The following is a 15,580-nucleotide window of genomic DNA, read 5'->3' as shown; positions in this document are numbered from 1 at the left end:
TGATAAATCAGAGAAACCAACTGGTAAGGTACCAAGTCCAGTTATAGAAAAAGAACCTAGTCCCGTTAAGGAGACAGTTGAACCATCAGAAAAACCGATAAGCAAGGAGCCAAGTCCTGTTAACGAAACCATTGATGAAAAAGCAAAACCCTTCGAAAAAGAACCTAGCCCCGTTAAGGAGACATTTGATAAATTAGTGCAACCAACTAGTAAGGAGCCAAGTCCTGTTAAAGAAAAAGAACCTAGTCCCGTTAAGGAGACAGTTGAAACATCAGAAAAACCGATAAGCAAGGAGCCAAGTCCTGTTCAAGAAACTGCTGATGACAAAGCAAAACCTTTCGATAAAGAACCTAGTCCTGTTAAGGAGACAATTGATAAATTGGAAAAACCAATCAGTAAGGAGCCAAGTCCTGTTAAAGAAACCGCTGATGAAAAAGCAAAACCTTTCGAAAAAGAACCTAGCCCCGTTAAAGACGTTGCTGACAAATTAGAGAAACCAACTGATAAGGAGCCAAGTCCTGTTAAAGCAACAGTCGATGAAAAAGATAAGCCTTTCGAAAAAGAACCTAGCCCCGTTAAAGAGGTTGCTGATAAATTAGAGAAACCAACTGATAAGGAGCCAAGTCCTGTTAAAGAAACAGTCGATGAAAAAGAAAAGCCTTTCGAAAAAGAATCTAGCCCCGTTAAAGAGGTTGCTGACAAATTAGAGAAACCAACTGATAACGAGCCAAGTCCTGTTAAAGAAACAGGCGATGAAAAAGAAAAGTCTTTCGAAAAAGAATCTAGCCCCGATAAAGAGGTTGCTGACAAATTAGAGAAACCAACTGATAAGGAGCCAAGTCCTGTTAAAGAAACAGTCGATGAAAAAGAAAAGCCTTTCGAAAAAGAATCTAGCCCCGTTAAAGAGGTTGCTGACAAATTAGAGAAACCAACTGATAAGGAGCCAAGTCCTGTTAAACCAACAGTCGATGAAAAAGAAAAGCCTTTCGAAAAAGAATCTAGTCCCGTTAAAGAGGTTGCTGACAAATTAGAGAAACCAACTGATAAGGAGCCAAGTCCTGTTAAAGAAGCAGTTGATGAAAAAGCAAAACCTTTCGAAAAGGAACCTAGCCCCGTAAAGGAGGCAATTGATAAATCAGAGAAACCAACTGGTAAGGAACCAAGTCCAGTTATAGAAAAAGAACCTAGTCCCGTTAAGGAGACAGTTGAAACATCAGAAAAACCGATAAGCAAGGAGCCAAGTCCTGTTAAAGAAACTGCTGATGACAAAGCAAAACCTTTCGATAAAGAACCTAGTCCTGTTAAGGAGACAATTGATAAATTAGAAAAACCAATCAGTAAGGAGCCAAGTCCTGTTAAAGAAACCGCTGATGACAAAGCAAAACCTTTCGAAAAAGAACCTAGCCCCGTTAAAGACGTTGCTGAGAAATTAGAGAAACCAACTGATAAGGAGCCAAGTCCTGTTAAAGCAACAGTCGATGAAAAAGAAAAGCTTTTCGAAAAAGAACCTAGCCCCGTTAAAGAGGTTGCTGATAAATTAGAGAAACCAACTGATAAGGAGCCAAGTCCTGTTAAAGAAACAGTCGATGAAAAAGAAAAGCCTTTCGAAAAAGAATCTAGCCCCGTTAAAGAGGTTGCTGACAAATTAGAGAAACCAACTGATAAGGAGCCAAGTCCTGTTAAAGAAACAGGCGATGAAAAAGAAAAGTCTTTCGAAAAAGAATCTAGCCCCGATAAAGAGGTTGCTGACAAATTAGAGAAACCAACTGATAAGGAGCCAAGTCCTGTTAAAGAAAAAGAACCTAGTCCCGTTAAGGAGACAGTTGAAACATCAGAAAAACCAATCAGTAAGGAGCCAAGTCCTGTTAAAGAAACCGCTGATGACAAAGCAAAACCTTTCGAAAAAGAACCTAGCCCCGTTAAAGACGTTGCTGACAAATTAGAGAAACCAACTGATAAGGAGCCAAGTCCTGTTAAAGGAACAGTTGATGAAAAAGCAAAACCTTTCGAAAAAGAACCTAGCCCCGTTAAGGAGACACTTGATAAATTAGCGCAACCAACCAGTAAGGAGCCAAGTCCTGTTAAAGAAATCGTTGATGACAAAGAAAAGCCTTTCGAAAAGGAACCTAGCCCCGTAAAGGAGGCAGTTGAGAAATCAGAGAAACCAACTGGTAAGGATCCAAGTCCAGTTATAGAAAAAGAACCTAGTCCCGTTAAGGAGACAATTGACACATCAGAAAAACCAATCAGCAAGGAGCCAAGTCCTGTTAAAGAAATTGCTGATGACAAAGCAAAACCTTTCGAAAAAGAACCTAGCCCCGTTAAAGAGGTTGCTGACAAATTAGAAAAACCAATTGAAAAAGAGCCAAGTCCTGTTAAAGAAACCTTTGATGACAAAGAAAAACCTTTCGAAAAGGAACCTAGCCCCGTAAAGGAGGCAATTGATAAATCAGAGAAACCAACTGGTAAGGAACCAAGTCCAGTTATAGAAAATGAACCTAGTCCCGTTAAGGAGACAATTGAAACATCAGAAAAACCAATCAGCAAGGAGCCAAGTCCTGTTAAAGAAACAGTTGATGAAAAAGCAAAGCCTTTCGAAAAGGAACCAAGTACCGTAATGGAGGCAATTGATAAATCAGAGAAACCAACTGGTAAGGAACCAAGTCCAGTTAAAGAAAAAGAACCTAGTCCCGTTAAGGAGACAATTGACACCTCAGAAAAGCCAATCAGCAAGGTGCCAAGTCCTGTTAAAGAAGTTGCCGATGAAAAAGCAAAACCTTTTGAAAAAGAACCTGTTCATGTTAAGGAGACAGTTGTTAAATTAGAAAAACAAATTGAAAAGGAGCCAAGTCCTGTAAAAGAAACAGCTGATGAAAAAGAAAAGCCTTTCGAAAAAGAACCTAGCTCCGTTAAGACGACAATTGATAAATTAGAAAAACCAATCAGTAAGGAGCCAAGTCTTGTTAAAGAAACCGCTGATGACAAAGCAAAACTTTCCGAAAAAGAACCTAGCCCCGTTAAAGAGGTTGCTGACCAATTAGAGAAACCAACTGAAAAGGAGCCAAGTACGGTTAAAGAAACCGCTGATTTCAAAGCAAAACCTTTCGAAAAAGAACCTAGCCCCGTTAAAGAGGTTGGTGACAAATTAGAGAAACCAACTGATAAGGAGTTAAGTCCTGTTAAAGAAACAGTTGATGAAAAAGCAAAACCTAGCCCCGTTAAGGAGACACTTGATAAATTAGCGCAACCAACCAGTAAGGAGCCAAGTCCTGTTAAAGAAATCGTTGATGACAAAGAAAAGCTTTTCGAAAAGGAACCTAGCCCCGTAAAGGAGGCAGTTGATAAATCAGAGAAACCAACTGGTAAGGATCCAAGTCCAGTTATAGAAAAAGAACCTAGTCCCGTTAAGAAGACAATTGACACATCAGAAAAACCAATCAGCAAGGAGCCAAGTCCTGTTAAAGAAATTGCTGATGACAAAGCAAAACCTTTCGAAAAAGAACCTAGCCCCGTTAAAGAGTTTGCTGACAAATTAGAGAAATCAACCGATAAGGAGCCAAGTCCGGTTAAAGGAACAGTTGATGATAAAGAAAAGCCTTTCGAAAAAGAACCTAGCTCCGTTAAAGAGGTTACTGACAAATCAGAAAAACCAACTGATAAGGAGCCAAGTCCTGTTAAAGAAGCAGTTGATGAAAAAGCAAAACCTTTCGAAAAGGAACCTAGCCCCGTAAAGGAGGCAATTGATAAATCAGAGAAACCAACTGGTAAGGAACCAAGTCCAGTTGTAGAAAAAGAACCTAGTCCCGTTAAGGAGACAGTTGAAACATCAGAAAAACCGATAAGCAAGGAGCCAAGTCCTGTTAAAGAAACTGCTGATGACAAAGCAAAACCTTTCGATAAAGAACCTAGTCCTGTTAAGGAGACAATTGATAAATTAGAAAAACCAATCAGTAAGGAGCCAAGTCCTGTTAAAGAAACCGCTGATGACAAAGCAAAACCTTTCGAAAAAGAACCTAGCCCCGTTAAAGACGTTGCTGACAAATTAGAGAAACCAACTGATAAGGAGCCAAGTCCTGTTAAAGCAACAGTCAATGAAAAAGAAAAGCCTTTCGAAAAAGAACCTAGCCCCGTTAAAGAGGTTGCTGATAAATTAGAGAAACCAACTGATAAGGAGCCAAGTCCTGTTAAAGAAACAGTCGATGAAAAAGAAAAGCCTTTCAAAAAAGAATCTAGCCCCGTTAAAGAGGTTGCTGACAAATTAGAGAAACCAACTGATAAGGAGCCAAGTCCTGTTAAACCAACAGTCGATGAAAAAGAAAAGCCTTTCGAAAAAGAATCTAGTCCCGTTAAAGAGGTTGCTGACAAATTAGAGAAACCAACTGATAAGGAGCCAAGTCCTGTTAAAGAAGCAGTTGATGAAAAAGCAAAACCTTTCGAAAAGGAACCTAGCCCCGTAAAGGAGGCAATTGATAAATCAGAGAAACCAACTGGTAAGGAACCAAGTCCAGTTATAGAAAAAGAACCTAGTCCCGTTAAGGAGACAGTTGAAACATCAGAAAAACCGATAAGCAAGGAGCCAAGTCCTGTTAAAGAAACTGCTGATGACAAAGCAAAACCTTTCGATAAAGAACCTAGTCCTGTTAAGGAGACAATTGATAAATTAGAAAAACCAATCAGTAAGGAGCCAAGTCCTGTTAAAGAAACCGCTGATGACAAAGCAAAACCTTTCGAAAAAGAACCTAGCCCCGTTAAAGACGTTGCTGACAAATTAGAGAAACCAACTGATAAGGAGCCAAGTCCTTTTAAAGAAACAGTTGATGAAAAAGCAAAACCTTTCGAAAAAGAACCTAGCCCCGTTAAGGAGACACTTGATAACTTAGCGCAACCAACCAGTAAGGAGCCAAGTCCTGTTAAAGAAATCGTTGATGACAAAGAAAAGCCTTTCGAAAAGGAATCTAGCCCCGTAAAGGAGGCAGTTGAGAAATCAGAGAAACCAACTGGTAAGGATCCAAGTCCAGTTATAGAAAAAGAACCTAGTCCCGTTAAGGAGACAATTGACACATCAGAAAAACCAATCAGCATGGAGCCAAGTCCTGTTAAAGAAATTGCTGATGACAAAGCAAAACCTTTCGAAAAAGAACCTAGCCCCGTTAAAGAGGTTGCTGACAAATTAGAAAAACCAATTGAAAAAGAGCCAAGTCCTGTTAAAGAAACCTTTGATGACAAAGAAAAACCTTTTGAAAAGGAACCTAGCCCCGTTAAGGAGGCAATTGATAAATCAGAGAAACCAACTGGTAAGGAACCAAGTCCAGTTATAGAAAACGAACCTAGTCCCGTTAAAGAGACAATTGAAACATCAGAAAAACCGATCAGCAAGGAGCCAAGTCCTGTTAAAGAAACAGTTGATGAAAAAGCAAAGCCTTTCGAAAAGGAACCAAGTACCGTAATGGAGGCAATTGATAAATCAGAGAAACCAACTGGTAAGGAACCAAGTCCAGTTAAAGAAAAAGAACCTAGTCCCGTTAAGGAGACAATTGACACCTCAGAAAAGCCAATCAGCAAGGTGCCAAGTCCTGTTAAAGAAGTTGCCGATGAAAAAGCAAAACCTTTTGAAAAAGAACCTGTTCATGTTAAGGAGACAGTTGTTAAATTAGAAAAACAAATTGAAAAGGAGCCAAGTCCTGTAAAAGAAACAGCTGATGAAAAAGAAAAGCCTTTCGAAAAAGAACCTAGCTCCGTTAAGACGACAATTGATAAATTAGAAAAACCAATCAGTAAGGAGCCAATTCTTGTTAAAGAAACCGCTGATGACAAAGCAAAACCTTCCGAAAAAGAACCTAGCCCCGTTAAAGAGGTTGCTGACCAATTAGAGAAACCAACTGAAAAGGAGCCAAGTACGGTTAAAGAAACCGCTGATTTCAAAGCAAAACCTTTCGAAAAAGAACCTAGCCCCGTTAAAGAGGTTGGTGACAAATTAGAGAAACCAACTGATAAGGAGTTAAGTCCTGTTAAAGAAACAGTTGATGAAAAAGCAAAACCTAGCCCCGTTAAGGAGACACTTGATAAATTAGCGCAACCAACCAGTAAGGAGCCAAGTCCTGTTAAAGAAATCGTTGATGACAAAGAAAAGCCTTTCGAAAAGGAACCTAGCCCCGTAAAGGAGGCAGTTGATAAATCAGAGAAAACAACTGGTAAGGATCCAAGTCCAGTTATAGAAAAAGAACCTAGTCCCGTTAAGGAGACAATTGACACATCAGAAAAACCAATCAGCAAGGAGCAAAGTCCTGTTAAAGAAATTGCTGATGACAAAGCAAAACCTTTCGAAAAAGAACCTAGCCCCGTTAAAGAGTTTGCTGACAAATTAGAGAAATCAACCGATAAGGAGCCAAGTCCGGTTAAAGGAACAGTTGATGATAAAGAAAAGCCTTTCGAAAAAGAACCTAGCCCCGTTAAAGAGGTAACTGACAAATCAGAAAAACTGACCAGTAAGGTCCCAAGTCCTGTTAAAGAAAAAGTTGATGAAAAAGCAAAACCTTTCGAAAAGGAACCTAGCCCCGTTAAGGATACAATTGATAAATTAGAGCAACCAACTGGTAAGGAGCCAAGCCCTGTTAAAGAATCAGTTGCGGACAAAGGGAAATTTTTCGATAAGGAACCGATTCTCGTTAAAAAGGTTAGTGATAAATTAGAACAACCAACTGAAAGGGAGCCAAGCCCTGTTAAAGAAACAGTTGATGATAAAGAAAAACGTGTCGAAAAAGAACCTCGTCCCGTTAAAAAGGTAATTGATGAATTAGAGCAACCCTATGGTAAGGAATCAAGCCCAGTTAAACAATCTGTTGAAGATAAAGAGAAGTCTTTCCAAAAAGAACCTTTAGAACTAGACACATCATCACTAAGAGGGACGGTTTTAGAATCAACTAAGTTTGAAACTTCTACATTCGATATGCCTTCCGAAATTGAATTGATTTCGGATAATTTGAAGCAACATGGATTTAAATCATTTGGTAAAATGAAAACCGATACGAATGTTCTTAAAGAATCAATAACTGAAAATAGCATATGCTTAAAAAGAAAAAGAACAATTACCACAATTACTCAATACTTTGTTAATTTATCAGAGAATATTAAAAAAACTGTTATTGTCAAAAGATGTTTGACGGAGGATGAATATCCTGATGGAAATATTGTGTTTAGCAAAGCCGAAGATACTTCAACATTTGATGAAGTAATCACCCCAACGGAAAAGTTAGATATAATTAAGCAATTTGAATTACCAATTGATCAAGGAAAAATACAGTTTAATGGTCAAACAAATGGCGACCTCTTAGAGAAACACAAAATATTCGATAGTAAGGGAAGTCTACCCGAGGACCACGACCTTATGTCTAGGAGCCTATACCAGCAACAAAAGCATACATTAGAAGATTCTATCAGCGGTGAAATAAATGCAAAAATTGAAAAAGAAACGAAAATAATTAAATCATCATCCGATGTCTTAACTGAAAGCACAATATCTTATAGTAGCTCTGAAGACGTGTCCAAGGAAGTTAGCTTAGAAGAAAAATATAGTTTTGAAAGTACAGAAAAAGATAAGAAAACAACGAGCACCAAGACAGCAAAACAATTGGAAAAACATCTACAAAAATCGGATAAAATAGAGCAAGACCGAATACCACCCACACAAATGGTGACTGACAATTCAGAAGATGCTGTACAATTAATGGAGTCCATTAAAAAAGCATTTACTGATGATATTATACAGCAAGGCATTAAAACTGAAAGTACTGAATCCTTAGTAGTTCATTCGGAAATTGACAGAGTGTCTACACCACCAACTGTACCTGTCAGTCCTCTTCCGAAGACTCCCAGTGCTTTTTATGACGTTAAAATGAGCGATGGGGTTCAGAGCGAGATTTCATATGATAAATCAGAGGGTAGTGAAGAGACAATTACAAAAATTGTACACGTTGGCGAGGACGTCCTTACACAAAAAATTTCTACATCGACAGAAAAGGTACCGAAGACCATTAGAAGTACGACAGAGAGTGATGATAGTTCTGATATACAAGCTCTAACGCAAACCGTAGGCAAAATCAAGACGGAAACTGATACTGTCACAAAGATAATAAAAGAAGGTGAAAATGTTGTTACCCAAACAATAACAACTGTAACAACAAAAGAAATAATTTCCAAAGAGGATGGAACTCCACAAAACGTTAAAACAACTATAGAAACGACAACTTTGAGTAGAAGTTCAGATGGCTCTACAACCACAACAAAGGACACTCAAACATTATTATCTGAATGTTCTTCTAGTCTTAGATCTACATCTCAAATGGATATTTTAACTAAAGACGACACCGTGGACAAAGACAGCATAGGATCTCGAGATGAGAGTCACCAAACGGAATCAAGTGGCTATGAGGAAGATAAGGAACCAAAACGAAAATATAAAACCCAAGAAGCCCAGTGGGAAACTGATGATCATGATAATGTTGAAGATACAACTATAGACACGGATGTAAGTAAACGTGTAATTAAAGAAAATGGTATTGATGTAGTAGAAACAATAACAACAGTTACTAAAAAAGAAACATTAAGAGTAGAAGATAATAAAAAAGTTATAAAAACAACAATTGAGACAAATATTTGTAAAGAAAAGCCTGACGGTTCCAAGGATATACAGAAGAAGGTAGAAGTAAGAACTGAAGAATTAACTACTGATGGAAGTAATAATATTGAAAAAATTATTGATGGCCTAAATATATATGAAGATCCAGAAGAAAATGTTTCCACAAAAGTCGAAAATATATTTGAAGAGGGTATGTCAATTAAGAGAACAATTACCACAAAAGTAATTAAAACTAAATATGCTGATACTGAAGGGCATGTAAAAAAAATGAAAACCCTTACGACTGTGACTACGACTGACCAATATCCTGATGGTTCTTCCAATACAAAAGTAGATAGTAGTATATCTGTTATAGACCTCAGCGCACCTGATCTTCTAGATAGTGTAGAATTAAAAGATTTTACAATACTAGAAGACAAACAAGTAAATACAGAAAAGCAAGAAAAAAGCATAATTATAAATGGACAAAATGCTCAGCAGATCGTAACAATAACAACGACTAAAGAAATTTTATCATCAATTGATAAGTTAAGAAAAAAAATAAAAACAACGGTTGAAACTGTCACTGAATCTATGTTACCGGAAGGTATTGTTGAGGTTACAAGAGATGTAAAGGTTTCTATTTCAGACTATCAAAGTGATGACGACACACAAAGCTTTGAAGGCTTTACTGCAGAGAAGGATCCTCAAGAAGAATGCAAAAAATACTATGAAACTATTGTTGTGAATGGTGAAACCATTAAGAGGATAAGAACTGTAACTATAATTAAACAATACTTTAACAATATAGAAACAAACATTAGGAGAACAAAAACTACTACAAAGGAAGTTACCGAAGATGAGTACCCCGATGGTTCTATCGTTTCAAAAACAAGCGAAAAAGTATCTATAACAGATGAACCATTGGAACTTTTTGCCAAGATTCAACCCAAAATAACATTACTCGAAGGCTCTTGTGAAGATGATGAAAGCAAAGCTAAAGTGCTTGATTCCACGAATATCGAAAATGAAGACAACAAAGATGTGAATATAGAAACCAAAGAAAATTTTGTAACTAAAGATGGAAAGTTACTTAAGCAAATAGTAACAACAACTACAACTAAAGAAATGATATCTTCGGCAAATGAACCTACAAAGAAAATCAAAATAACGGTAGAAACTATTACTGAAACTGAGCTACCTAACGGAACAATTGAAGTGTTGAAAGATGTGAAAGTATCAATTGCAGAACTCGATAAAGAAAAAATGGATGTCAACTTTGCAGACTATACAGAATTCGGTGAACCACATACTGAAACAGATTCCAAATCTGAACAATTATTAGAAAATGGAATCGAAATAACTAGGACTACAACCATAACGACTATCAAACAACAATACCAAAGTAATAAAACCTATTCAAGAAAAGCTAAAACTACAGTTAGAACTACTGTAGAAGACCAGTATCCTGATGGCACAATTGTAACAAAAAAGAGTGAAAAAGTATTAATTGAAGATATTTATTCAGAAATAACGCCTACTGATGATGATTTACAATCTGCTGAAATTTATGAGGATACTGAAATTGTAGAAGATACGTCAGAAGAATCCGATATTAAAAACGAAATTATTCATCAAAATTCTTTGATTATAAAACGCACTACTACAACTAATACAAAACGGGAAACATTAGCCTCATCTGATAAAAATATCCGACGTTTGAGGACAACAGTTGAAACTATTACTGAAGATGAATATCCAGACGGTTCCATAGAAACAACAAGGGACGTTAAAATAACTATATCTGAATATCAAAAAGCTTCTGATAGTGACTTGCAAGCTGCTTTGGAAGGTTTTATATCTACGGGAAAAACAAAATCCTTTGTTGATAAAAAAACAAACATTCTAACAATTGATGGTGAAAAAGTAACACAACATGTAACTACTTATATAACCAAGGAAGAACTAAAAAATAAAAATTCAAATGAAACAGCAGTTAAGACAGTTACCGAAACAGTAACTGAAAATATTAAAAACGATGGGGCCATTGAAACAACAAAAGACGTCAGGACACAAATAGTTTATTTACCCATGGGAACCTCGTTTGAAGACCTATCACCGGAACTAGAAGAGAAATTAACACAAAAAATTCCTGAATCAAGAAATGAACAGTTAAAGAAAGATGATAAACCAGTTGTTGCGGAATTAAAAATAGTTCCAGCAGAAATTAAAGTTGATCAAACAGAATCAAAAGGAAAGAAACGGTCACCTGTTGGGGAAATAACCACGGAAACTGAAACTTTTACAAAATTAATTAAAGATGGTGATAACGAAATCACACAAACTATTACTGTAGTTACAACAAAGGAGGTAATAAGCCCTGAAAAAGTTAAAGTCACAGTTGAAACAACTACTGTAAGTAAAGGAAGTGATGGAGTCACAAAAACTACAAAATCAACAAAAACTACGATCTCCGAGTTCAAAGAAGAATATGAAGAAATTATTGATACTGGTGAAAGTGAAAAATCATTTTCTAAATATTCGTCGAAGGCAGGAGACATGCGAAGTTCTTCAGCAGCTAGTGACGATTTAGACCATCCAGGTATGTCAACTCCGCCTTCAGATATAAGTTCGAGAGAATCTAGAGCGGCTACTCACGTATGGGGAACAGAAAGTAGTGGGATGTACTATAGTGATGAAGATGGTCAGGCAAGTCCCAGCAGTACTAAATCACAAATAGCACACTCTCCAAGATCAAATCTTAGTTTTGAATTAGATGCTAAACAGAAAGAGCAAGATGATCCTATGTCCATGTCTATTTATGGAAAATTGCCAGGGGATGATTATGAAATGAGCACGTCAGCAAAAACTACTGATATATTTTATACCGGAGAACCTTCAATCAAAAAAGTAACAGATGACTTTTTAACACATGAAAAAATAGACTCTGACACATTTAAAGACAGTGAAGACGTATCAGTCTCCTCATTTTTAAAAGAAGCCGATAAACAGTTTGAAAAAGCTATAGAAGAGCACAAAAAGATTAGTGGCTTGACAGTTATTTCAAGTATAACAGCGAAATATGAACTTGACCATGAAATTCCACCTACTGGGCAGCAAACTTCAAAAATGGAAGAATCAGTGGTTTCTCTAAAGGATTTCAAGTCAGACTCAAAGAAATCAGTTCCACCCCACGAACAAAAGTCAGAAAAACCTAAAGATTCAAAGGGACATGGCTCAACCAAAGATCCAATTGAATCGTGGGGAAAACCGCTTGGTCTGCCTAGCCCAATTCTGCCTTCTGATGGAAAAAGCACTCCTAAGAAATTAGTGACGAATTCTTCGGTTACTAATAAAAATAAAATAAATCAAGAAAAGAGCAAGGAAGCTAAGACCGGTTCAGAATCTCCTAGTAAGAAGAAATCTCCTGCGCCTATATATATGGACTTAACTTATGTTCCGCATCATGGAAATTCTTACTATTCTGCTATTGAATTTTTCAAAAGAGTACGAGCACGATATTATGTATTTTCCGGAACCGAACCGTCGAAGGAAATATACAATGCTCTATTGGACGCTAAAAAAACATGGGAAGATAAAGACTTAGGTATGTCCATTATTAACGTCATGTTTAATCATTAAGTCATGAAATATGTTACTACAAAAGTTATAATTTTTTTTTGTATAATTTTAAATCTATTTTTTTTTTCCAGAAGTCACAATTATTCCCACTTATGACACAGACGTCCTCGGCTACTGGGTAGCTGAGAACGAAGAAGCCCTCGAAAAATATAAAATAGATCTGTCACCTTCTGCCTCGCGATGCACTATCAATCTTCAAGACCATGAAACTTCGTGTGCAGCTTACAGACTCGAGTTCTAGGTGTCGGGTCTATTTGTAGCCTTCTCATCGAAGAAGTAGCCTCTGCTTTTGGATTTCTTCTGAGTGTAATTATTCAATTATCAAATATTGTACTTGAAATAATACACTCAGAAGCGCCACACACCCGAGGACGCTACTTCGTATGAGATAGTTTGCAAATAGATTCAATATTTGTGATATACGATAGACAGACAGACTGTTGTGAAATTCTTTTAAGCTGTAGATAAATATTTACTCAAAAACACGATTTGAACTTAACGTGTAAGCATAAGCGAAGAATGGATCCTAGTGAAACAAGAACTCGATCGCATCCAATACGAATCTCGACCTAAAAACAAAAACGTCCATTTTTTTCTAAAAATCTTTTCTAGTAGCGACATAAATGAATACATGCCATTTAAAATCTTATATTTCTGATAATATTTTTGAATTTGGTCTTATACAATCAGTAGTGCTTTTATATACGATTTTTAGCATAACCAGTCCATTTTGTTTAGCCAAAACACCGCTTGTGCGAAAAATCTAAATTTTTGAGAAATTATTTTGCTATCGCATTGTGAGTTTTAAAAGAGATTATGATAATGAAATGCGTGGAGTATTTATGCCACGAGCTTTAAACGGACGTGATCGTAATCGATACGATTATTGTAAGCGATGATGAAAACTGATTTGTTAAAATAACCTGAAGTACATAATTTTTTACGACCAGAGTCTAAGTCAAATATATAATGTCTTAAAAAGACAACGTGCATTCTGCACTTCATTGTTTGATAGAAGTAATATAATTGTTTCTAAAGTTTAGAAAGGCAAAAGTGGTTCGTAAACTTTAAAATAAATAATAAACCAGTGCTATCTGATGATTGAAAAAAAATCCTCAATTTTTTCAATAATTAGATAGTAATTAGATTTTGCACAAAAATAGTACTAATTGAATAACACTTTGTACTACATAGGAACGCTTAAAGGCCTGCGTTAATCGTTCTCATGTGTATTGTGTACAAGGGTTACGGACACTGCTGCAGTAGTCATGTGCTACATCGACTCACCGCCACTTTTGCCTCTCTAAACCAAAATGAGCCTAACACGATAGAGAGCTTAATTCATATTAAATAAAATGGTTTATTAGGACTACTAAAATTACAGCTGAGTTTTGTGTTGATATATGATTTTTATCTATATCTGTTAGATACATAGTTTTGATGTTGTTTTTTTCATGTTACGGTGACTCTAAAGTTAATCTTTTTTTACAAGTAAATATTAATATGTTTGATTTTGTACATTTAAATTTCTAGTCGAGTCCCAAATATATATAAAATAAATAGTATTATATGTTCCTATTTGTATTGATTTTTGACATTAATAATTTGTTATTAAATATTTATAATTGATATAATATACCTATTCCACTTAATGATAAATTCCTTAAATTGAATGTTTTGTACGAATGGTTCGCGCGAATGTGATCACACTACCGTCTAGTGTAGGACGTAAGCTGTACTCGGCCCGCTCTCGACTTCTGTTGTCGACCGAAGTGTTTCCATTGTTTCATTTTGCCAATAAAAATAAACTTTTATGTCAATTACGTTTAAGTCATCCATAGCGATAAGCTAATCTAATGGAATTCTACTATTGCTTTCTTTGCCAAACTACCTTTAAAATAGAAAAAATTCTGTATAATATTTCAAGCACCAGCACAATGTATTTACCTTAATGACGAAGATTCGTAACGATAAATTAACTATATGTCTATTTATTTTTTATGTTCGTATAGCGATTTATTTTTATCATATACGGCTATATATTGCATGTTGGTTTGTGTGGATGATTGTTGCTTTTAAACGAATGGACAAGGAAGGTGTAATTAGGTGTGATGGGATAAATGAGCATCGTACTGTACTGATATATCGTCTTAATTTACGTAACTACTTCAAGCATTCCGAAAAATTGCATTTACACTTGATTTTGGTTTCTTACCTACATTGAATAGTATCATAGACGATTTATTGTTTAACTTTGGCTATTAGCTTTTCATTGCTTTCTGAATAAAAAGAATATGATATATCAGTATTTTACGATGAATGCTTTTAAGAGTGCTAGTTTTTTAGCCTTCCTCTTGGCAATTTTTAAGATTTCTTTGGCTAACAAGCCTGCCCTGAGATTTACTATTGTATTTAATAGCTAGAACTCTAATTAATGCATAATATTAGGAATTATAAAATGTTGTTAATTAAGAATTGTATCAGCTTAGTGAACATCAATAGCTCTGAAAGTAAAATCATTATTGAAATTATTAAATGTTGCATTTTTCTAACCGTTATTGCGGACGTGTGTGTTAATTTTGTCTGCTGTTACAAAATTTATTATACTGTCTATAATAATGTTAATAATAAATAGAATTTGATGGATTTAATGTTCACAATTCTGAAATGTTTTAAAGACCAAACTACGCGTAATTTATAGTATTGTTTATTGTGATTTGAATTTGTGATTATATGGCTTTCGTTCCTATCGCTTCGCGTGATGGTTTATTACCGGAAACATATCACGTTATGTGTTTCGGTTCCTACTCTGTGTAATATGCGGGAGGCTTGTTTGTAGATAGGTAAATATCGGCCTGTAGATATTATGGATAATAGGGGAAGCTTATGTGGTGCTAACAACCTGATGTGGTGGGTATTGTACCTGAGCACGTCGGCGATAGACCGTCGTCGACTTGTTCAGGGTTAACACGCTAATGGTAAGGAGGACTGATTGTTTCAGTGATATTTCTTTTGATATTTCCACAGTGACGTGCTGTTTGAACATGTTTAATAATTTAAATAATGATATTAGTCCCTATGTGGATGTTAGGTATTTGTAACTATTATTATATTATGTAAATTAAAAAGGTAAAAAAATAAACCATTCATTGTATCAGTCACGTCGCTATTCCCCATTCAGCGTGTTTGGTGATGTATAAGAGATTCAAGTAAATAAAATTATAAAAATTATTGTGCTTTTTATTTCAACTCTACCTCACACATCTCAGAATTTTAAAATAGGTTCACTTACATAACATTTATTGTTTATTAACTGAGTCATAA

General features: G+C 35.9%; 1 protein-coding gene across 1 annotated transcript in view; it reads left to right on the top strand.

Moving 5' to 3' along the window:
• Nucleotides 1-15,487, top strand: part of LOC149899919 (uncharacterized) — a 104,651-nt gene extending 89,164 nt beyond the window's left edge. The window contains exons 9-10 of the mRNA XM_090113364.1: nt 29-12,221; nt 12,328-15,487. Of these exons, the coding sequence (XP_089969490.1) occupies nt 29-12,221; nt 12,328-12,497 (12,363 nt within the window). The 3' untranslated portion in view covers nt 12,498-15,487. The remainder of the gene's footprint in view (nt 1-28; nt 12,222-12,327) is intronic.
• The last annotated feature ends 93 nt before the right edge of the window (nt 15,488-15,580 follow it).

Source organism: Colias eurytheme, chromosome 19, assembly GCF_061535395.1.
Source record: "Colias eurytheme isolate Ceu_HAF_F1 chromosome 19, ilColEury1 Martin Lab GWU primary, whole genome shotgun sequence".
Lineage (NCBI taxonomy): Eukaryota > Metazoa > Arthropoda > Insecta > Lepidoptera > Pieridae > Colias > Colias eurytheme.
This window is presented reverse-complemented; position numbering and strand designations above follow the sequence as displayed.